The sequence below is a fragment of the Kogia breviceps genome, chromosome 1 (genome assembly GCF_026419965.1).
Source record: "Kogia breviceps isolate mKogBre1 chromosome 1, mKogBre1 haplotype 1, whole genome shotgun sequence".
Lineage (NCBI taxonomy): Eukaryota > Metazoa > Chordata > Mammalia > Artiodactyla > Physeteridae > Kogia > Kogia breviceps.
The window spans coordinates 198330317-198351955 of NC_081310.1; the positions used below are offsets into that span (position 1 = coordinate 198330317).

The window sequence follows — 21639 nt, forward strand, 5'->3', positions numbered from 1 at the left end:
AGAGCCTGGCCGCAGCCGTGTCACCCGAGCAGGGCTTCTCTACTCTCCAGCTCAACAGAAACCAGTCCCAGGGACACCAAGCCAGGAATGGACGGTGGTAGGAAGGGGACAGAAATAAGTGAGTGAATAGAAGGGCAAAGGATATCTCTCCGTGATGTTTCCAGCACTGGGATTCAGTTGTACTGTTTGGTGATTTAACTGTCTACCACGTGGAGACAATAGACAGCTTTGAATTTGTCAGCTTATGCTGGCGTGTGTTCATCACAGTCTCCTGGGGGGGGGTATTTTTGCTTTGGGTTGTCACTGGGCTTGCTGTTTCTGAATAAGGCAAGCCATCGTTCTCCAGGGGGGAGCAGGACAGGCTTTGGCCTAGGGGGGGGGCGGGTCTGATGTAAGGGGGACAAGGGCTGAGTCCCGCTCCATCACTTACTCCCGTGGGGTCTTAGGCCGGTTGTTTAAACACTTTGAGTTCATCTTCAGTGCAGCGCCCACCTCCTAAGGGTCCGGAGTGTAAACGGTAGGTTCTTCCCAGCCAGGCGCCCAGGGAGCAGTGGGTGTCCACTCAGCAGACGCTGGCTGGGGGTCCGCTGTGTGCCAGGCTCTGCTGCGTTAGGGGCTGGGCGCGTGCCCGGATGGACGAGGCGGTGTGCGGTCATTTCAGCCGCGGTGCGGTTTGCGTCGTCCCTGTAGCCCGGGGCTCGTCAGCCCTGGCTCCGCGGACACTTTGGGCCACAGATAATTCTCTTGGCAGGGGGCTGTCTCCAGGGCTGTGTCCCTCCCTGTGGATAACGGTGGACCCCACCCCGGATGAGCGGAAGCTTCTGACTTTGGAATTAGAGATTTTGCATCTTCCCAGGCGCTTTGGCAACTTTGCTTGGCTAGTCACTGTGCCTGGAGCGCTCAGTCTTGCGGCGGCTTTTGCGTGTAGGAACCTGCTCCGAGCCTCAGGTGGAAAGTTGAGCTGGCAGATGTTGGCTGCAGGAGGGATTTGTGATATATCCGCCTTCCTGAAGACATCCTATTAAAGGTTGATTTAAAAAAAGTGGTTTGGGAGGCACAAGTTTAATTTCTGATCGTCTCTCCTGTGGCCTTGACCTCAGCCTGGGACCGAAGAGCACGTGTCACTTAGGGCAGATCAAGCGGAGGTGTGGCCGGGGACGCAAGGCTGCAACCTCTCCATGAAGGCACATCATCTGAGGCCCAATCGTGTGGGTGAAAGTGGAATCTGGGCCCCGAGGCAAAGTGGTGTCCGTGTGTCTGAAGATGCAGGCGTTAAGACAGGAGCATTTCTGTGATTTATTAACCTGTGTCTCCTGTCGGGGAGGCACCTTGTCAAGGGGGTGAGTGAGATGCGATGCGGGGGAGAGCCCGAGCCCCGCTCTGTCATCTCCCGCGGCTTCTCTGGCAGGTAATTCGATGCGCTTGACTCCAGCTTTTAATCATGCGGTGGCAGCCGATGCATCTGCGAGCATCCTGCACGGCCTTCTTGAGGCGTCCCGGCACTGGAGGGCTGGTTTGCAGCGCTGCTCGACCGCGGTTGAGAGAGATGTCTGGCCAAGCCCACGGGGCTGGGGGTGGGGGAGTGCCTGGCTTCCAGGTGACCCCCCCAAACACACACACACACACACACACACACACACACACACACACACACACACACACGGGTTGAAGCTGCAGAGTTGTGTGGTTCATCCCAGGAGGCTTTTGCTTCCACCGACCCTCCCCCTCCCCGAGCTGGTCGGCCCTGGGCAGGGCGTGCATTTTCTACCTGCCTAATCTAGCCTTTACCTTTGAACTTTGAACTTGCTGAGGGCTGGATCGGTGTTTTCCAGGTTCCTTAGAAATTCTTTAGCGTGCGCTGTGCCCACACGAGAGGGGCAATCAATGATGTTTGGAAAAGCATCCATCCTTAACCAACAGTAACGATGGGACGAGACCCTCAGACCTCCTGTCGCCCTGTGATTCACGGAGCTTCCCAGGCCGACCCTCCTGGTGAAAGTGGAGTCTCTGGAGACAGACCGGGGCGCTCCGTGGTCGGTTCGGTCTCAGAATCATCGTTTTCAGTGGTAAAGGAAAGGGAGAGGCAACAGCCGTGAATCCACATGTGGGATGTCTCCAAAGCAGGAGGTCCACTGCCTCCAGGCAAAGAAAGGAGTTCAAGGTGACCTCTAAGCTGGAGGCTTCCTGCTGCTTTGCATCAGAGCTGACAATGTTTCACTGCCAAGAGGAAAAGTGGGTAGTGTTCCTAAAACTGATACGCACAGGTGTACATACGAGAGGTGAGATAATGACAAACTTGACGTTACAGCAGCCCTTTGTAGAAACAGTTCTTGAGTCTTGGAAACAGAAACATAATTCTCTCTTGGTCCAACCACCTGTCAGCTGTAAGTGGTCACTATTTCATCATTTTTCAATAAAAGATAATAGAATAACGATTTATATCTCATGGCTGATGTTTTAATGTGTCTCTCTGTTATCCTGGGCTGACAGCCTGTGATTACAGTAAACGTTTTCTCGGTGACACCATGGTAATGGCTCGTTAATGGGGGATTGTCCCAAGTTCAAGTCACGTTGCCACAGCCCGGCCCGGCCCGGCCCTGCCTTGGGGGGAGGGTGGTCTTTGTGTTCTGCTGGTGACTCTACACCTGGGCTTCGCCCCAACAAGGACGCTGGGTTCCGGCGACCACTCGGGTCCAGAGCCTCAGGTCAGCGCTGACCTGGGCTCCTGGGATGCTTGTTGCCCGTAGATTCGCAAACCCAGTTAGTGCCTCCATTTCTGTCTTCTGTGTCTACGGCGTTTGTTAGCTGAGAGCAACTGCTTTGGGTTTCAGGAGACCAGAAAACAGCAGCAGAGGGAAGGTGCTTCCATTCTCACTTGGGAGGGTGCATCTCAGCGATGGGAGCTGGATTTGACCCGCCCGTGTCCCCCCTCCCCCGGTGAGAGTGAGGGCTGCCATCTGTACCTTAGAGGATGGAGAGGCCACAAGTGGGAAACCTTTTAGGAGCAATTTGAGTATCATCTACTTGGCTTGGGTCCACAACTCCTATAATAAAGAATCCCGCAGTGGGACTTCCCTGGTGGCGCAGTGGTTAATAATCCGCCTGCCAATGCAGGGGACACGGGTTCGACCCCTGGTCCGGGAAGATCCCACATGCCGCGGAGCCACTAAGCCCGTGCGCCACAACTACTGAGCCTGCGCTCTAGAGCCCGCGAGCCACAACGACTGAGCCCTCGTGCCTAGAGCCCGTGCTCCGTGACAAGAGAAGCCACCGCGGTGAGAAGCCCGCGCACCGCAACGAAGAGTAGCCCCCGCTCGCCGCCACTAGAGAAAGCCCACGCGCAGCCACGAAGACCCAAAGCAGCAAAAAAAAAAAAAAAAATTCCACAGCAGTATTCATCATAAAAAGATGTTAGTTGGGCTCCGAACTGAGGATCCTGCTTCGTTTAAACAAAATTCGTGCAGGTGCAGCCTCATGGTATTTCCGCACGAAACAGGGGTGAGAGTCAACCCTGGCAAAAGCTGCGATTGAAGTTTGCCGGCGGTGTTGGATGCAACGGCTCAGCGGGCGCGTGGGGCCGGGGGGCGCTGCGTATGTCTTTGGGCTCGTGGTCCTCCCGGGTGATGGGCGTGGCGTGCGAGGCTGCCCCAGCCCCTTTCTTCTCCAGAGGCTCTGGGTCTGTTGGCATTTTCTGTGGCTGGAAAGGCCCCGTAGGAGAAGCCAACAGTTTGATGTCCCAGATGCTGGGCACCCTGGAAGGAGGAGCTGTGAGGGGGTCGCTCACCGGGCCCCGTCTCCCCTCTGGCGCCCGGGAGGGACGTTGGCATGGCGACGGGGGAGGGGCGAGGCGGGAGCGCACCCGCGTCCCCCAAGGTGCTGCTTCTCCGCGGCTCGCGAGCGTTCGGCCCGTCCCCGGCTTCTCTTTTGCAGCCCTTCTACTTTCACACGTCCCTGAGTCACCCGAACATCGTGGCCGTGCTGGAAGTGGTCGCTGAGGGCAGGAGACGGGACGGGACCCTTCAGACTTTGTCCTGTGGGTTTGGCATCCTTCGGATCTTCAGCAGCAGCCCGGAATCTCCTACCTCCGCCTCCCAGGACAAACGGTATCTGCCTCATGTTCCCCGTCGCTGGGGTCTCCAGCGGCTTTCTGTGGTGATTTACCGGCTCATTGTTTGTCCAGACTAGACAGCTTGGAATTTGTCAGCATGTGTGTTCATCACAGTCTCCTGGGGGGGTATTTTTTTTTTTTTTTTTTGCGGTACGCGGGCCTCTCACCGTTGTGGCCTCTCCCGTTGCGGAGCACAGGCTCCGGACGCGCAGGCTCAGCGGCCATGGCTCACGGGCCCAGCCGCTCCGCGGCACGTGGGATCCTCCCGGACCGGGGCACGAACCTGCGTCCCCTGCACCGGCAGGCGGACTCTCAACCACTGCGCCACCAGGGAAGCCCCTGGGGGGGTATTTTTGCTTTGGGTTGTCACTGGGCTTACTGTTTCTGAATAAGGCAAGCCATCGTTCTCCAGGGGGGAGCAGGACAGGCTTTGGCCCTGGTGGGGGGGCGGGTCTGACGTAAGGGGGACAAGGGCTGAGTCCCGCTCCATCACTTACTCCCGTGGGGTCTTAGGCCGGTTGTTTAAACGCTTTGAGTTCATCTTCAGTGCAGCGCCCACCTCCTAAGGGTCCGGAGTGTAAACGGTAGGCTCTTCCCAGCCAGGCGCCCAGGGAGCAGTGGGTGTCCACTCAGCAGACACTGGCTGGGGTTCCGCTGTGTGCCAGGCTCTGCTGCGTTAGGGGCTGGCCGCGTGCCCGGATGGACGAGGCGGTGTGCGGTCATTTCAGCCGCGGTGGGGTTTGCGTCGTCCCTGTAGCTCGGGGCTCGTCAGCCCTGGCTCCGCGGACACTTGGGTCTGTCCCGTGCAGTGTACGAGGTCCCGTAGCAGCCCTGGCCTCTGCCCGCTACATGCCAGGCAGCCCCCTCCCGGCCCAGCTGTGACAGCCAAAAGTATCTCCAGACTTTACCAGACATCCCGACGGTAAAAGCATCCCGGGTTGAGAACCACCGCTCCAGACACACAATCGTGGAAACCCCTCAAACGTTGTTTTCTTGGGACATTTCCAAGCACGACCGACTCCCCGGGCATTGTTTTCTGGCGCTGAGGTTCTCAGGCTGCACTCGGGCCGTGCTGTGTGTGTGCTGGACCTGCTCGGCCACGAGGGCTGAGGGCTCGCGGCTCTGATGCTGTCCTCGGCCGTCTGTTTCCCGCGGAGGGTCGAGAAGGCTCCCGGAGGTGTGGTGCTGGGGTCCCCAAGGCCTTCCTTTCGAGAAGCATCGCTGACATCCCACGAGTAAATGCAAGATGCCGACCTGCGTCTCCCGGGTCTTGTTTTGCAGGTTGAGACTGTATCACGGCAGCCCCCGAGCCCTCCTGCACCCGCTTCTCCGGGACCCCGTAGAACGTAAGAGACGAGGCCCAGCCAGGCCTGCTTCTGCCGCCTCAGCAGCACCTCTTCGTCACACATGACTTCCCTGAGTGTTAGAAGCGCATCAGCTCAGCTGAGTTGTTAATAGGTTTGGGGAACGTGTAACATGGGGCTTGGAGTTCTGACATAATTTGAAGATCTGAGACACACGAGCCTATAAGGATGGTGTAGCTGTGTGAAGACGGCCCCGTGGGGGCCACCGGGTGGGCGGGCCGTGGGCCTCCTTGGCCCTGGGGTGGCAGCTCTGCCCCCGTGTGAAGTAGCTGCTGTCCATCGCTGCCCACCGGCTGTCCCAGGAAGCCTTTGACCACGAAGTCCCTGGGTCACCTCCAACACAGCAAGGTGTCCGGCAGTGCCTGACGAGAGCGGCATCCTGCAGAACAGGCGTGGGGCCCGCGCGGAGCGGCCGGCCTTGGGCAGAGTGGGCCTCGCGCCCTGCCTCTGTGGCTTCTCCCCGGGAGCAGTCAGGGTACCCGTGGGAGGGACCCGCGGCCCCCTGGCCGCGGGCCGCGCGGAGGGTGGACGGAAGGGCGTGCGGGGCAGCAGGGGGATGGGCTAACGGGCTGTTTCAGGGGCCCGTGTGGGCTCTGCTGGCCCTCGGGGAGTGTGGACGGGGGCCAAGCAGTGGAGGTGGGTCTGTTTGGCGGGGGGGGGGAGGATGACCTTCTGTCTCTTTGCGATGTCGCCCAGATTCCACGACGGGCACCCAGCCTGTGTGAAAATCCCAAGCCTACCCCGGCCCAGCCAGTCCCTCTGAATTTGGTGAAACATCTCAAGATAGGGGAACAATCGGTCAGAAACTTGGTTTTGTTGATAAGACTGGCTTTTAGGTTATTTCCCAATTGCATTTAATCATTAACCTGCCGGCGTTTTCTCTCCTGAAGTATCCTTAGACCCAGCACCTTTCGAACAGCAGACACAGCCCCCAGGTTTGTTCCAGGCCCACGGATCTGGGCGCCGGTGGAGGGTGTGGGAGCTGCGGCCATGTGAGGGGAGCCTGGGGAGGGACCACCACAGGCCGGCAGCTCATCTTCTCGGGGGCGTTTCTAAAAGCGTGGGACTGTTTTTCTTGGCTGGGTAATGCAGTCACATGACCCGGAATTCAGGGTGTTGAATAGTATGAAGAGGTTCAGGTGAGGTCTCCTTCCGCCTCTGCCCGGCCCTTCACCTGCACCACAGGTCACCTTCCTCTCTGGGATCTTGTGGGTCCTTCTAGGCCCTCTGATGACACACAAGCAAACGTGCATCTCCCTGTTCTGTTTTTGCCTCCGTTTACTTGTCCCAGACCTGTTTTTTTCCCCTTAAAGATTTATCTTGGAGGATGTTTCATACCAGTACCTAGAAAGCGCGCTCGTTCTTTTTACAGCTGTGTGGCGTCTCATTGAATTGCTGTTTGTGATTGAAACAGCGCACCACAAATGGACCCTTGGGGCAGTTCTGTAAGAACAGAGGGTTGAAGCCTTTGCTGCGGGGGACATCTGCCCTTTTGCAAGCGTGCACTTGAATCTGTAGGGTAAACTCCCAGAAGTGGGATTGCTGGTCTGAGGGCCTGTGCGTTCACAGTTTTGTGTTATTTCCCGTTTGCCCTCCATAGAGGTGGTGCCAGCGTGCTCACCAGCCAGCCACGTAGCAGAGCGCCTTTCAGGGTACTTAACATTCTGAAGTAAGCACAGCTCACGTTTAGAGTGGTTAGATCTTAAAAATCTGGTGTTTGATAATATAGTTTTGTTCTTCTAACGAATATTTAGCATCACAAAGCATGCCTCAGGAGGTGGTGAGTCCCCTATCAGTGGAGGAAATCAAGCCCAAGCAAGATGGACCATTTGATGGGAATGCGTTGAGGGCATGTCTGTGGTCCCTCCCAACCCAGTTTCTATTGACGCCCTTCCCTCCACTTTCCTGAGTGCTCTGTGTCTGAGCTCTTCCCAGTGGTTCCTTTCTCCAGGACGCTTTCCCCCTTTGCACTTCCCCTAGCACATTATCCGAGCCTTCCTTGGGGTTCTCCTGTGTGTTATGGATGTCGGCATGCCTGTGTCTTAGTCACCCCAGAAGGATGGTCCCTCGTTGAGGACAGGACTCTGTCTTGGAAGCCACTGGCCACCCAGGGCCTAGTCCTGCTGCTTTGTGGGTCTTGACGGACGCAAGGCTGAGACTGAAAGGGGTGCGGGCCTCCGGTCAGAGGACCTTCTATAGGCTCCCTCTGATTATGGGAGCAAGCGATGCCTGACTTCACTGCTCTCGGGGAAGAGGTGAGCGGAGAGATTTCGTTATGTCGGATCAAAAATGAGGATCTCTTTCGTTGCAATTTTACCAGTGAGAGTTATTTAAGGATTGATTCTTTTTTTGCTCTTTGGCTGAGCAAACAGAGCAATTCCCTTGTCTCCCTAGAAAAATACTTTTCCTGTTTGTTGAGATCTTTTCCAAGATGCTCAGTTTACTGGTCGGTTTGCCTGAAGGTGCCTTGGTTCGGGCTGTCACAGGAGGTGTTTTCTCCCTCAGAAAACAAGCACATGACCCTCATTGAGAACTGCAGCCTGCAGTACACGCTGAAGCCACACCCGCTCCTGGAGCCCGTGTTCCACCTTCTTCCCGAGAACCTTCTGGTGTCCGGTCTGCAGCAGATACCTGGCCTCCTTCCAGCTCATGGAGAATCGGGTAAGGGCTCCTCTGTTTCTGTCCACTTGGTGAGTGTCTGTTAGTTCATGGGCAGACCTTGCGGGAATTGGGGTGAGGGCTGGCTGGGCCCCCCAGCACACCGCCTGGTGGTGGGGGGAGGGGGAGGAGGCGGGGGAGGCGGGGGAGGGCAGCACTGTCGTCCGGTTCACGGTCCCTTCCTGGACACACCTCACATCCCTCGGGTCGTCTCTGCCTTCTCTCGTCGAGAAATGCTTTTGTAAGACAAACAGCCCATGTCTGCATGACTGTGGCCAGAAAAACCGCTGTTGCCATCAGACCCCCACCCTTAACTGGGCCACCATATCAGTGGCTTAATTACTGTCAGTTCTGAATTGCGGTCAAGTAGACAAAACATAAAATTTACTACTTTAACCATGTTCAAGTGTGCAGTTCGGGGGCGTCAGGGACACTCACGCTGTTGTGTAGCCATCCTCCCCGTCCACCTGCAGGGCCTTTTCATCGTCCCAGACCGAAACTCTGTCCCGCTAGACGCTGCCTCCCCATCCCCGCCCCGGCCCTGCCCCCCCCCCTCGTTCTGCTGTCTGTCTCTATGAGTTGCCTCCTCTAGGGACCTCCTAGGAGTGGAATCCTACAGCGCTGGCCCTTTTGTGACTGGCTTATTTTGCTGGGTATAATGGCCTCCAGGTTCACCCCTGTTGTTCTGTGTGTCGGAATTCCCTTGCGTTTTAAGGCCGAATGGTGCCCCACTGTGTGGATGGAGCGTGTTTTGTTTATCCACTTACCTGTGCGTGGACACCTGGGCTGTTCTGCCTTTCAACTTGTGAGTGAAGCTGCTCGATTACTTTGGAACTGAGGTTCACGGGACAGGCTCAGGGCTGGGTCTGGGTGTCTTTTAGAAGTTGATTCTCCTGGTCGGTGTGGGTCAGCCCTTCACAGCCACGAGTCACCGTGAGGGCTGCTCTCCTCTCAGGCCGAGGTCCGGGCCTCCCCTCCTCGGTCTCGTGCCTCTTCTGAGTTCTCCTGGGGGCTTCTGGCCTGGCCGTCTGGGAGAGTCCAGGAGGAGGGACCGCACCAGCCTCCCCACCTGGGGCTGCCGGAACCTCTGGTCCCGGTGGGCCGGCTGCAGCTCCCGTCCAGGAGGGGCAGGATGTGGCTTTGGGTGTGAGTGGCTGGGGAGGAGAGCTGGGAGGTGCTGAGTGTTTGGCTCAGGACCCGAAGAGACGGCTCAGCTCCAGGAGGGAGAGTGGCGACGTCTCAGTGGCGACGTCCCTGCGCGTGGCCCGGGTGCTGCGGTCCAGGCTGGGGTGCAGGCCTTGTTATCTGAGTGCATGAGCTCCTGGGACGGCTGCACGGTGGCCGTCACCATCACGAGGTCACTGTCTCTCCAGCGTCTCCGAGAAGAGACGACGATACATGAGGGAAATGGCCAGTGAACCGTGAACAGGAGCACGTGCTGGGCGGGGGGTGGAGGGGGTCCCAGGTTTGGATCTGCCGTGGGTCACCGAGCTCTCACCCTCCTGAAGCCCCCCGTGGGCAGCTGTGTTGCCCTCTGTGATGCACCCGTGTTCACCCAAGTGGGAGGGAGGAGAAGCTACGAGTCACAGGCAGGTAGAGGGAGAAGAGCCTCCTTCCTGGTCGTGCCGTCGGGGTTGAGAGGGTGGAACCTGCATCTGGCTCCGAGCCCCCTCCCGCCGGCCGGGGGGCCGCTGTCAGCACCGCTCTGACTACGCGGGTATTAGGCACCCATGTGCGCGCCCGCGGGGAGCCCAGCTTCTGCGAGTCTTTCCGACCTGGGATCCTGGGAATTTAAACAGAATGTTCTTGAGGCCTGAGGTGCATCCATCCCCAGTGGGTGTCAGTAGAAGTGCAGATAAAACATGAAAACACGGAAGCGGAGCTCGGACCTGCTTCTGTGTCCCTCCTGGCGGGCGAAGGAGAAGCTCGGGTGCCCAGACAGGCCCCGCGTCAGTGCGGGGGGCTCCCCGCTGTCGATCACCCCTCGTCCCCTGCTTGGCCTGGCTCACTGCCGCTGCTCCCCGGGACCCCATCCTCCCTCCCTCCCTCCCTCCCGTACGTCGAGCGTCGCCGTGCCAGCTCTGTGCCGTGTGGGCCAGCCCGCCCTGCCTGACCCGCCAGCCCGCTGCCTCCAGCCCCGGCTTCGTCATCTGTTAAACCCGAGCTCGGCAGCGCCGTCCGCAGGACTGACTTGCCCGTCTGCCCCGCGGCGGCCTCCCCTAGCTTGGTGTGTCCCCGGGCCGGCCCGCGACTTGCCTACCTGAGGTCGTCCCCCAGCCCCCACCTGCCGGTGCTGCGTCTCAACAAACAACATCAAGGTCCCGGGTGGGGCCCCGCGCCCCAAGCCTGAGCACCTTGTGTAGCGGTGGGGTTCTCCCCCCGGGCTTCCCGGGCTGTGCCGACGGCCCGCCCTCCCCAAGTCCGGGAGCGTGGCTTCTAGATTCCCGGATAGTGACCGCGGTCCCCTGCGGAGAGGGAGTGAGGGGGACAGGGCTTCCCGCCGCCGCTGTGAGCCGGGGGCTGGCGTGCCCCTGCAGCTTAGACTCCGGTCCTTTGTGCCCTCTTAGGCCAAGTTCAAAGGACCGAATTAATCTTTATTCAGCGAATTCGGTAAGACTGAAAGTTTTCCCTTCCAATCTCACTCCCAGAGAAAACCACGGCTAATAGCTCGGTGTATTGCCTTTTATGTACTAACCGAGTCGTTGATTCATTCACGTATTTGTTGACGACTCAGCACGTATTTGCGGAGCAGCGCCTACGCGTGGCAGGCCCCGTGCTGGGGCTGGGGGTGCAGCCCTGTATTCCCAGTGGAGCATCAGGGCATCTTTCCCAGATGAGGGTAAGTGAGGGCCAACCTCACAGTCTAACCACGGCCCTCACGGGCAGTAGGAGGTGTTTCCGAGTAGGTGTGGACCGGCTCAAGCTCATCTCCACTCCCGCCTAAATCACTCCTGAATTTCGCTTGCGTTCTCTTGCCGCCTCTGCGGCAGCGTTCTGTCTCGTGAGGTGCGTTCTGGAGGATGAAATACCCTCGGCAGGAGAGCCGTGTCCCTGGGAGGCTGGGGTCCGCGGGTGGGGGGACGTCGTTAGGGCCTAGCGGGGAGCTCCTCGGGCGTCTCGGGTGTTTCCAAGCGCTTCCCTGAAGGATGTCACTGCGGAGGGGTTCTAGCGGCCCCCATTTTCCCTGCGGTGCAATTCCGGGGAGTCTCGGAAGAAGATGGCTCGTTGTGCAGTAGGGTTTCTCTTCCCGCGGGAGCAGTGCTGTCGCTGGGAGTTGCAGCCCTGTCCAGAGACTTGGCAACAGATCGTTGAAAGCTTGACCCAGTTGCAGAGCACGAGGGCCGGCAGGGCGACCCCCCACCCCCCAGCCCCCGGGAGGTCAGCTCTGCCGAGGCCCCGGCGTCTGCCCTGGCTGCTGACGCTGGTCGGTTGACTGACTGACTGACGGACAATGTCAGACGGCAAAGCTGTGCTTTGTGGGCGCTGCTGGAATGGGGAAGAGCGCCGTGGTGCGCGGGATCTGCTCCCGGCCCCGTGTGATGGCCGCAGGCCTCCGCCGTGGCCGGTCTCCTCTGGAAAATGGGGACATGATGAGGACCGGCCCAGAGAGGGACACAGGGAGGGTCCAGCGAGCGTGGGCTGCCGTTCCTCGGTCAGGCGGGTCCTGCCCTGAGTTGAGCCGGAAGGCTCCTCCGACGTGGCCACCCTGTGGCTGCCGCAGGACACCTGGGAGCTCGGACCTGTCTCCTGCGGGAGGGCCCTTCAGGGCTGTGCTTTCTTCAGTCGTGGCTTCTGGAAGCTCGCAGAGCGGGTCCCCGGCCAAGCCAGGCTTGGAACTTGCGTCGGGAAGGGCGTCGGTCCTGGGTTTTCCTTCTGTTCCTGCAGACGGGGGCCTGGCGGGTGGCCGTTCTCTCTGCTCCAGTGCTTGTCGCCCACGGAGTGACCCCTGGCTTGGGGGCCACTTAGACCCTCCTCGGGAGCAGCCCCGGGGGAGGGCACTCATTTCCCACTCACGCGTCTCTGGAAGCAGGGCTGGACGTGGGGGGAAGGTGAGCAGGTAACACGTCGGGGTGTCCCTTTGGGGTCGGGTGACTTTGCTGCTCAGCACGGGACTGTTGGGGAGAGGGTGCCGGGTGCAGCCCGCGTGTCCTTCCCCGTGGGCTCAGTGGGCGCCCCCAGGCTGCTCTCTGCCCCAGAGATGAGGGAATGGGGTGTCCGGGGCGGCCCGGCTCCCTGGGCTGAGTGATGGAAGCCCAGGTGGGGGGCAGGGTGAGATGGTCCCGACAGCGTCGAGGCCCAGAGTGTGTGTGTGGGTCCTGAGTGTGGGCTGGGGGGAGGTCAGGGGGTCTCGCGAGGAGTACAGGGAGCTCGGGGGCCGTGGCCACCTCCCCCTGGGGGAGGGGCGTGGCCGCCTTACTTGGACACCCCCTCCCCCCGCCCCCGTGACTGCCCACAGAGCCCTGGACCACTTGAGTCTGAACACCTGTTTTGGCCGAGAGTTTAACTGCGATCAAGAGGAGGGGGATTGTTTGGTAACCAGCACACGAGCCTGTCGGTGCTTTAGAGCAGCGAGCCAGGGTCATGCAGCTCAGGGTCACGGAAAAAGGCAGCGAGCGGTCTTGTGTTAAAAATGCTGAAATCGCTGGAGGAGGACTGCAGACACATGAATTAACTTGCAGAATGCCAACAACATGGAGTCTGCAAAGCTGAGGGGGTGACAGGCGTCTTTCACGTGCCCCTCCTACTGCCCTCTGCCCCGTCTCTGCCCACTCGCCTCCTGCTCTGGGTCCCGCCAGCATCGCTCCTGAAATCCTGCGCGGACAACCTGTGCCGCTTCCTGCCCGCGGAGGCCCCGGCTTCCTGCGCCTTTGCTGCAGGAGGTGGACCCTTCGCCCTGCCCTCCCCCGCTCCCTGCCCCGCCGACAGAGGCTCCCAGTTCAGGATGTGCTTCGGCCACTTGCTTGACCATTTCACGAAAGGTTGCAGTTTGTATATTTCTGCACTTAAAAAAAATCGTGCTAAAATAGACGTGTCATAAAATGCACTCTTTTAACTGTTTTTCAACGTGCAGTTCAGTAGCGTTAAGAACATTCACATCCTTGAGCAGCCCTCCATCTCCAGAACGTTCTCCTCCTGCAGAACAAGACTCCGCACCCGTGAAGCACTAACTCCCCATCCCCCGCCCCCCCAGCCCCTGGCAGCCTGCATTCTCCTTTCCATCTTGGAATTTGACTAATTTAAGTACCTCATATAAATGGAATTATCCAGAACTTGTCTTTTTGTGACTGGCTTATCTCACGCAGCATAATGTCTACACCGTCCATCCATGTTGTAACGAATGCCAGAATTTCCTTCCTTTTTTAAGGTTGAATTGATATTCTGTTGTGTGGATGGGACCACATTTTGCGTGTCGGTCCATCTGTGGATGGATACTGGGTTGTTTCCACTTTTTGGCTACTGTGAATAATGATACCTGCACTTTTAATTGGGTCTGATTCATCAACTGACCTGCTTTAAACAATTAAAAAATGGTGAAAGGAATACATACACTTTCTCAGAAGTATCCATCAAACCTAGCATGTATTTGTGATAGGGAAGGTACAGGAAGCCACAAAGAGGGAAATAAAATAATCTGTGATTACTGCCTACAGATATACATGCATAGGCCACCATCAAAAAGTCTGTAAACAAGGGCTTCCCTGGTGGCGCAGTGGTTGAGAATCCGCCTGCCGATGCAGGGGATACGGGTTCGTGCCCCGGTCCGGGAAGATCCCACATGCCGCGGAGCGGCTGGGCCCGTGAGCCGTGGCCGCTGAGCCTGTGCGTCCGGAGCCTTCGCTCCGCAACGGGAAAGGCCACAACAGTGAGAGGCCCGCGTACCACCAAAAAAAAAAAAAAAAAAAAAAATTAGAGAAAAAGTCTGTAAACAATAAATGCTGGAGAGGGTGTGGAGAAAAGGGAACCAGTAGGTGAGAACGTAAATTGATACAGCCACTGTGGAGGACAGTATGGAGGTTCCTTAGAAACTACAAATAGAGTTACTGTATGATCCTGCAATCCCACTACTGGGCATATATCCAGAAAAGATGGAAACTCTATTTCGAAAAGATCCATGCACCCCAGTGTTCATAGCAGCACTATTTACAATAGCCAAGACATGGAAGCAAACTAAGTGTTCATTGACAGGGGAGTGGATGAAGAAGATGTGGCACATAGATACAATGGAATATTACTCAGCCATAGAAAAGAATGAAACAATGTCATGTGCAGCAACGTGGATGGACCTAGAGATTATTATACTGAGTGAAGTCAGAGAAAGACAAATATCATATGATACCATTTATCTGTGGAATCTGAAAAAATATACAATGGAACTTATTTGCAAAACAGAGATAGACTCACAGACTTTGAAAACAAACTTATGGTTACCAAAGGGCTAAGGCGGGGAGGGATACATTGGGAATTTGGGGTTGACATATACACACTACTATATATAAAATAAATAACAAGGACCTACTGTATAGCACAGGGAACTATATTCAATATCTTGTAATTATCAATAATGGAAAAGAATCTGAAAAAGAATATATATATATATATCTGAGTCACTTTGCTGTACACCTGAAACACTATATATCAATCATACTTCAATAAAAAAAAGAAACACAAGAACAGAGCAACTACTCCAAAAAAATGATATACATGTATACATGTAAATGCATATATTTTAAATAAAATTGTCATCAAATGGACTAATAATACACAGTTTTATATGTTGTTTTTTTCACCTACAATATCATGATTACTTTTTGATTATTAAATAATCTTTGAGAATATGATTTTCTTCTCATTTTATCTGAATGAGCCATAGATTATTTAAATTCTCCTATTATTGAACATCCGGTTGTTTCTTATTTTTGACTGTTATAAATAATGTTCTAATGAGTAGTCCTGCAAATAAACCTTGCTTCCATCTTTGATATATTGCTAAATAGATTCAAAAGTGGCATTACTGGGGCAGAAGGTGGATATGGACATTTTTAAGGCTCTTGACACACACAAAGTTAGAGAAAATTGCCTCTTAGCTGTACTGATTTATAACCTTTCAGCAAGGTAGAGTGTTCCTTTCACCACAGTTTCATCAGCATTGAGTCTTTTTTGTTTTTTTAACATCTTTATTGGAGTACAATTGCTTTACAATGTTGTGTTAGTTTCTGCTGTATTGCAAAGTGAATCAGCCATATGCATACATATGTCCCCATATCCCCTCCCACTTGCCTCTCCCTTCCACCCTCCTTATCCCACCCCTCTAGGTGGTCTGTAAAGCATGGAGCTGATCTCGCTGTGCTATGCAGCTGCTTCCCACTAGCTAGCTATTTTACATTTGGTAGTGTATATATGTCAGTGTTACTCTCTCACTTCGTCCCAGCTTACCCTTCCCCCTCCCCGTGTCCTCAAGTCCATTCTCTACATCTGTGTCTTTTTTCCTGTCCTGCCCCTAGGTTCATCAGAACCATTTTTTTTTTTTTTTTTTAGATTCCATATATATGTGTTAGCATACAGTATTTGTTTTTCTCTTTCTGACTTACTTCCCTCTGTATGACAGACTCTAGGTCCATCCTCCTCACTACAAATAACTCAATTTCGTTTCTTTTTATAGCTGAGTAATTCCATTGTATATATGTGCCACATCTTCTTTATCCATTCATCTGTCAGTGGACATTTAGGTTGCTTCCACATCCTGGCTATTGTAAATAGTGGTGCAGTGAACATTGTGGTACATGACTCTTTTTGAATTATGGTTTTTTCAGGGTATATGCCCCGTAGTGGGATTGCCGGGTCGTATGGTAGTTCTATTTTTAGTTTTTTAAGGAACCTCCATACTGCTCTCCATAGTCGCTGTATCAATTCACATTCCCACCAGCAGTGCAAGAGTTTTCCCTTTTCTCCACACCCTGTCCAGCATTTATTGTTTCTAGATTTTCTGATGATGGCCATTCTGATGGGTGTGGGGTGATACCTCATTGTAGTTTTTTTTTTTTTTTTTTTTTTTTTTTTTTTTTGCGGTATGTGGGCCTCTCACTGTTGTGGCCTCTCCCGTTGCGGAGCACAGGCTCCGGACACGCAGGCCTAGCGGCCACGGCTCACGGGCCTAGTTGCTCCGCGGCATGTGGGATCTTCCCGGACCAGGGCACGAACCCGTGTCTCCTGCATCGGCAGGCGGATTCTCAACCACTGCGCCACCAGGGAAGCCCCTCATTGTAGTTTTGATTTGCATTTCTCTAATGATTAGTGATGTTGAGCATCTTTTCATGTGTTTGTTGACAATCTGCATATCTTCTTTGGAGAAATGTCTATTGGGGTGTTCTGCCCATTTTTGGATTGGGTTGTTTGTTCTTTTGATATTGAGCTGCATGAGCTGCTTGTATATTTTGGAGATTAATCCTTTGTCAGTTGCTTTGTTTGCAAATATTTTCTCCAGTTCTGAGGGTTGTCTTTTCATCTTTTTTATGGTTTCCTTTGCTGTGCAAAAGCTTTTAAGTTTCATTAGGTCCCATTTGTTTATTTTTGTTTTTATTTCCGTTTCTCCAGGAGGTGGGTCAAAAAGGATCTTGCTGTGATTTATGTCTTAGAGTGTTCTGCCTATGTTTCCCTCTAAGAGTGTTATAGTGTCCAGCCTTACATTTAGGTCTTTAATCCATTTGCAGTTTATTTTTGTGTATGGTGTTAGGGAGTGTTCTAATTTCATTCTTTTACATGTAGCTGTCCAGTTTTCCCAGCACCACTTATTGACGAGGCTGTCTTTTCTCCACTGTATACTCTTGCCTCCTTTATCAAAGATAAGGTGACCATATGTGTGTGGGTTTATCTCTGGGCTTTCTATCCTGTTCCACTGATCTATTTTTCTGTTTCTGTGCCAGTACCACACTGACTTGACTACTGTAGCTTTGTAGTATAGTCTGAAGTGCAGGAGCCTGATTCCTCCAGCTCCATTTTTCTTTCTCAAGATTGCCATACAAATTGTGAAATTTTTTGTTCTAGTTCTGTGAAAAGTGCCATTGGTAGCTTGATAGGAATTGCATTGCATCTCTAGATTGCTTTGGGTAGTAGAGTCATTTTTACAATGTTGATTCTTCCAATCTAAGAACATGGTATATCTCTCCATCTGTTTGTATCATCTTTAATTTCTTTCAACAGTGTCTTATAGTTTTTTGCATACAGGTCTTTTGTCTCCTTAGGTAGGTTTATTCCTAGGTCTTTTATTCTTTTTGTTGCAATGGTAAATGGGAGTGTTTCCTTAATTTCTCTTTCAGATTCTTCTTCACTAGTATATAGGAATGCAAGAGATTTCTGTGCATTAATTTTGTATCCTGCTACTCTACCACATTCATTGATTAGCTCTAGTAGTTTTCTGGTGGCACCTTTAGGATTTTCTATGTATAGTATCATGTCATCTGCAAACGATGACAGTTTGACTTCTTTTCCAATTTGGATTCCTTTTATTTCTTTTTCTTCTCTGATTGCTGTGGCTAAAACTTCCAAAACTATGTTGAATAATAGTGGTGAGGGTGGCCAACCTTGTCTTGTTCCTGATCTTAGAGGAAATGGTTTCAGTTTTTCACCATTCAAAACGATGTTGGCTGTGGGTTTGTCATATATGGCCTTTATTATGTTGAGGTAGGTTCCCTCTATGCCTACTTTCTGGAGAGTTTTTAATCATAAATGGGTGTTGAAGTTTGTCAAAAGCTTCTTCTGCATCTATTGAGATTATCGTATGGTTTTTTTTTTTTTTTTTTTTTTTTTTTTTTTTTTTTTGCGGTATGCGGGCCTCTCACTGTTGTGGCCTCTCCCGTTGCAGAGCACAGGCTCCGGACGCGCAGGCCCAGCGGCCATGGCTCACGGGCTCAGTTGCTCCGCGGCATGTGGGATCTTCCCGGACCAGGGCACGAACCCGTGTCTCCTGCATCGGCAGGCGGATTCTCAACCACTGCGCCACCAGGGAAGCCCTATCGTATGGTTTTTAATCCTTCAATTTGTTAATATGGTGTATCACATTCATTGATTTGCATATATTGAACAATCCTTGCATCCCTGGGGTAAACCCCACTTGACCATGGTGTACGATTCTTTTAATGTGCTGTTGGATTCTGTTTGCTAGTATTTTGTTGAGGATTTTTGCATCTATGTTCATCAGTGACATTGGCCTGTAGTTTTCTTTCTTTGTGACGTCTTTGTCTGGTTTTGGTATCAGGGTGATGGTGGCCTCATAGAATGAGTTTGGGAGTGTTCCTCCCTCTGCTATCTGTTGGAAGAGTTTGAGAAGGATAGGTGTTAGCTCTTCTCTAAATGTTTGATAGAATTCTCCTGTGAAGCCATCTGGTCCTGGGCTTTTGTTTGTTGGAAGATTTTTAATCAGTTTCAATTTCATTACTTGTGATTGGTCTGTTTATATTTTCTATTTTTTCCTGGTTCAGTCTTGGAAGGTTGTGTTTTTCTAAGAATTTGTCCATTTCTTCCAGGTTGTCCATTTTATTGGCATATAGTTGCTTGTAGTAATCTCTCATGATTCTCTGGATTTCTTCAGTGTCAGTTGTTACTTCTCCTTTTTCATTTCTAATTCTGTTGATTTGAGTCTTCTCCCTTTTTTTCTTGATTTGTCTGGCTAATGGTTTATCAATTTTGTTTATTTTCTCAAAGAACCAGCTTTTACTTTTATTGATCTTTGCTATTATTTCCTTCATTACTTTTTCATTTATTTCTGATCTGATCTTTACGATTTCTTTCCTTCTGCTAACTTTGGGGTTTTTCTGTTCTTCTTTCCCTAATTGCTGTAGGTGTAAGGTTAGCTTGTTTATTTGAGATTTTTCTTGTTTCTTGAGGTAGGATTGTATTGCTATAAACTCCCCTCTTGAACTGCTTTTGCTGCATCCCACAGGTTTTGGGTCTTCGTGTTTTCGTTGTCATTTGTTTCTAGGTATTTTTTGATTTTCTCTTTGATTTCTTCAGTGAACTCTTGGTTATTTAGTAGCGTATTGTTTAGCCTCCATGCGTTTGTATTTTTTACAGTTTTTTTCCTGTCATTGATATCTAGTCTCATAGCATTGTGGTCAGAAAAGATACTTGATACAATTTCAATTTTCTTAAATTTACCAAGGCTTGATTTGTGACTCAAGATATGGTCTATCCTGGAGAATGTTCCATGAATACTTGAGAAGAAAGTGTATTCTGTTGTTTTTAGATGGAATGTCCTATAAATATCAATTAAGTCCATCTTGTTTAATGTGTCATTGAAAGCTTGTGTTTCCTTATTTATTTTCATTTTGGATGATCTGTCCATTGGTGCAAGTGGGGTGTTAAGTTCCCTACTATGATTGTGTTACTGTCGATTTCCTCTTTTATGTCTGTTAGCATTTGCCTTACGTATTGATGAGCTCCTATGTTGGGTGCATAAATATTTACAATTGTTATATCTTCTTCTTGGATTGATCCCTTGATCATTATGTACTGTCCTTCTTTGTCTCTTTTAGTAGTCTTTATTTTAAAGTCTATTTTGTCTGATATGAGAATTGCTACTCCAGCTTTCTTTTGGTTTCCCTTTGCATGGAATATCTTTTTCCATCCCCTCACTTTCAGTCTGTATGTGTCCCTAGGTCTGAAGTGGGTCTCTTGTAGACAGTATATGTATGGGTCTTGTTTTTGTATCCATTCAGCGAGTCTGTGTCTTTTGGTTGGAGAATTTAATACGTTTACATTTAAGGTAATTATCAATATGTATGTTCCTATTACCATTATCTGAATTGGTTTGGGCTTGTTTTTTTTGGTCCTTTTCTTCTCTTGTGTTTCCCATGTAGAGAAGTTCCTTTAGCATTTGTTGTAGAGCTGGTTTGGTGGTGCTGAATTCTCTTAGATTTTGCTTGTCTGTAAAGCTTTTGATTTCTCTCTTGAATCTGAATGAGATCCTTGCTAGGTAGAGTATTCTTGGTTGTAGGTTCTTTCCTTTCATCACTTTAAATATATCATGCCACTCCCTTCTGGCTTGTAGAGTTTCTGCTGAGAAATCAGCTGTTAACCTTATGGGAGTTCCCGTGTATGTTTTTTGTTGTTTTTCTCTTGTTGCTTTAAATAATTTTTCTTTGTCTTTAATTTTTGTCAGTTTGATTACTGTGTGTCTTGGTGTGTTTCTCTTGGTTTATCCTGTGTGGTACTCTCTGTGCTTCCTGGACTTGATTGACTACTTCCTTTCCCATGTTAGGGAAGCTTTCCATTATAATCTCTTGAAGTACTTTCTCAGACCCTGTCTTTTTCTCTTCTTCTTTTGGGACCCCCTATAATTCAAATGTTGATGTGTTTAATGTTGTCCCAGAGGTGTCTGAGACTGTCCTCAATTCTTTTCATTCTTTTTTCTTTATTCTGCTCTGTGGCAGTAATTTGCACCATTTTATTCTCCCGTTCATGTATCCATTCTTCTGCCTCAGTTAATCTGCTATTGATTCCTTCTAGAGTATTTTTAATTTCAGTTTTTGTGTTGTTCATCACTGTTTGCCTTCTCTTTAGTTCTTCTAGATCCTTGTTAAATGTTTCATGTATTTTCTCCGTTCTGTTTCCGAGATTTTGGATCATCTTTACTATCACTACTCTGAATTCTTTTTCAGGTAGCTTGCCTATTTCATCTTCATTTATTTGGTCTTGTAGGTTTTAACCTTGCTCCTTCATCTGTAACATTTTTTTTTTTTTGTCGTTTCTTTTTTTCTTTTTTTTTTTTTGATGGGTCAGGCTGTATTCCTGTCTTACTGGTTGTTTGGCCTGAGATGTCCAGCACTGGAGTTTGCAGGCAGTTGGATAGAGCCTGGTCTGGGTGTTGAGATGAGGACCTCCAGGAGGCCTCACTCCAACTGATATTCCCTGGGGTCTGAGGTTCTGTTAGTCCAGCAGTTTGGACTCGGAGATCCCACTACAGGAGCTCGAGCTCGACGTCCGGCCTGGGAACCAAGATCCTGCAAGCTTCATGGCATGGTAAAAAAAAAAGAAAGAAAGAAAGAAAAAAAGAAACAGTATAATATCAAAGACTGAAATGCAAAATAAAGTTAGAAAGATAAAAAATATATTAGGAAAAATAAAACTGTAATTGAAACAACTGGTCACTGGGGGTTCCTCTTGTCCCCTAGGTGTCTGTGGTCCCCCACCGGTGCCTGGTAGGTGCCCTAGGTGTGAGGAGACACGAATTCGCATCCTCCTAGTATGGCACCTTGACTCCACCCCTCAGCGTTGAGTCTCATGTCAATTTTTTTTTAAGTTTAGAATTGGCTTTCAAAATCGAAGACCTTGCATGTAAATATTTAAATAATCATAAAAATTTAGGAAGAGACAGACAGGACCAGAACCAGAAAGATGACACTGATGGGGACGTAAGGGACAGACCCCTGGGGGTGTGTTTGCTGGGGAGCAGCAGGCTTTGCCTTCTTCCTCCTGTGTCACCTTTCCTCCAGAGCCCATGGAGAATCCTCTCCA

At 51.5% G+C, this 21639-nt stretch overlaps 1 protein-coding gene across 2 annotated transcripts in view; it reads left to right on the plus strand.

The window, feature by feature from the left end:
• Positions 1 to 21639, plus strand: part of NPHP4 (nephrocystin 4) — a 142669-nt gene that overhangs the window by 26696 nt on the left and 94334 nt on the right. For both annotated transcript variants that reach the window (XM_067018657.1, XM_059039299.2), the window contains exons 4-6: positions 3931 to 4103; positions 5390 to 5454; positions 7978 to 8133. In XM_067018657.1, coding sequence (XP_066874758.1) covers positions 3931 to 4103; positions 5390 to 5454; positions 7978 to 8133 — 394 coding nt within the window. The remainder of the gene's footprint in view (positions 1 to 3930; positions 4104 to 5389; positions 5455 to 7977; positions 8134 to 21639) is intronic.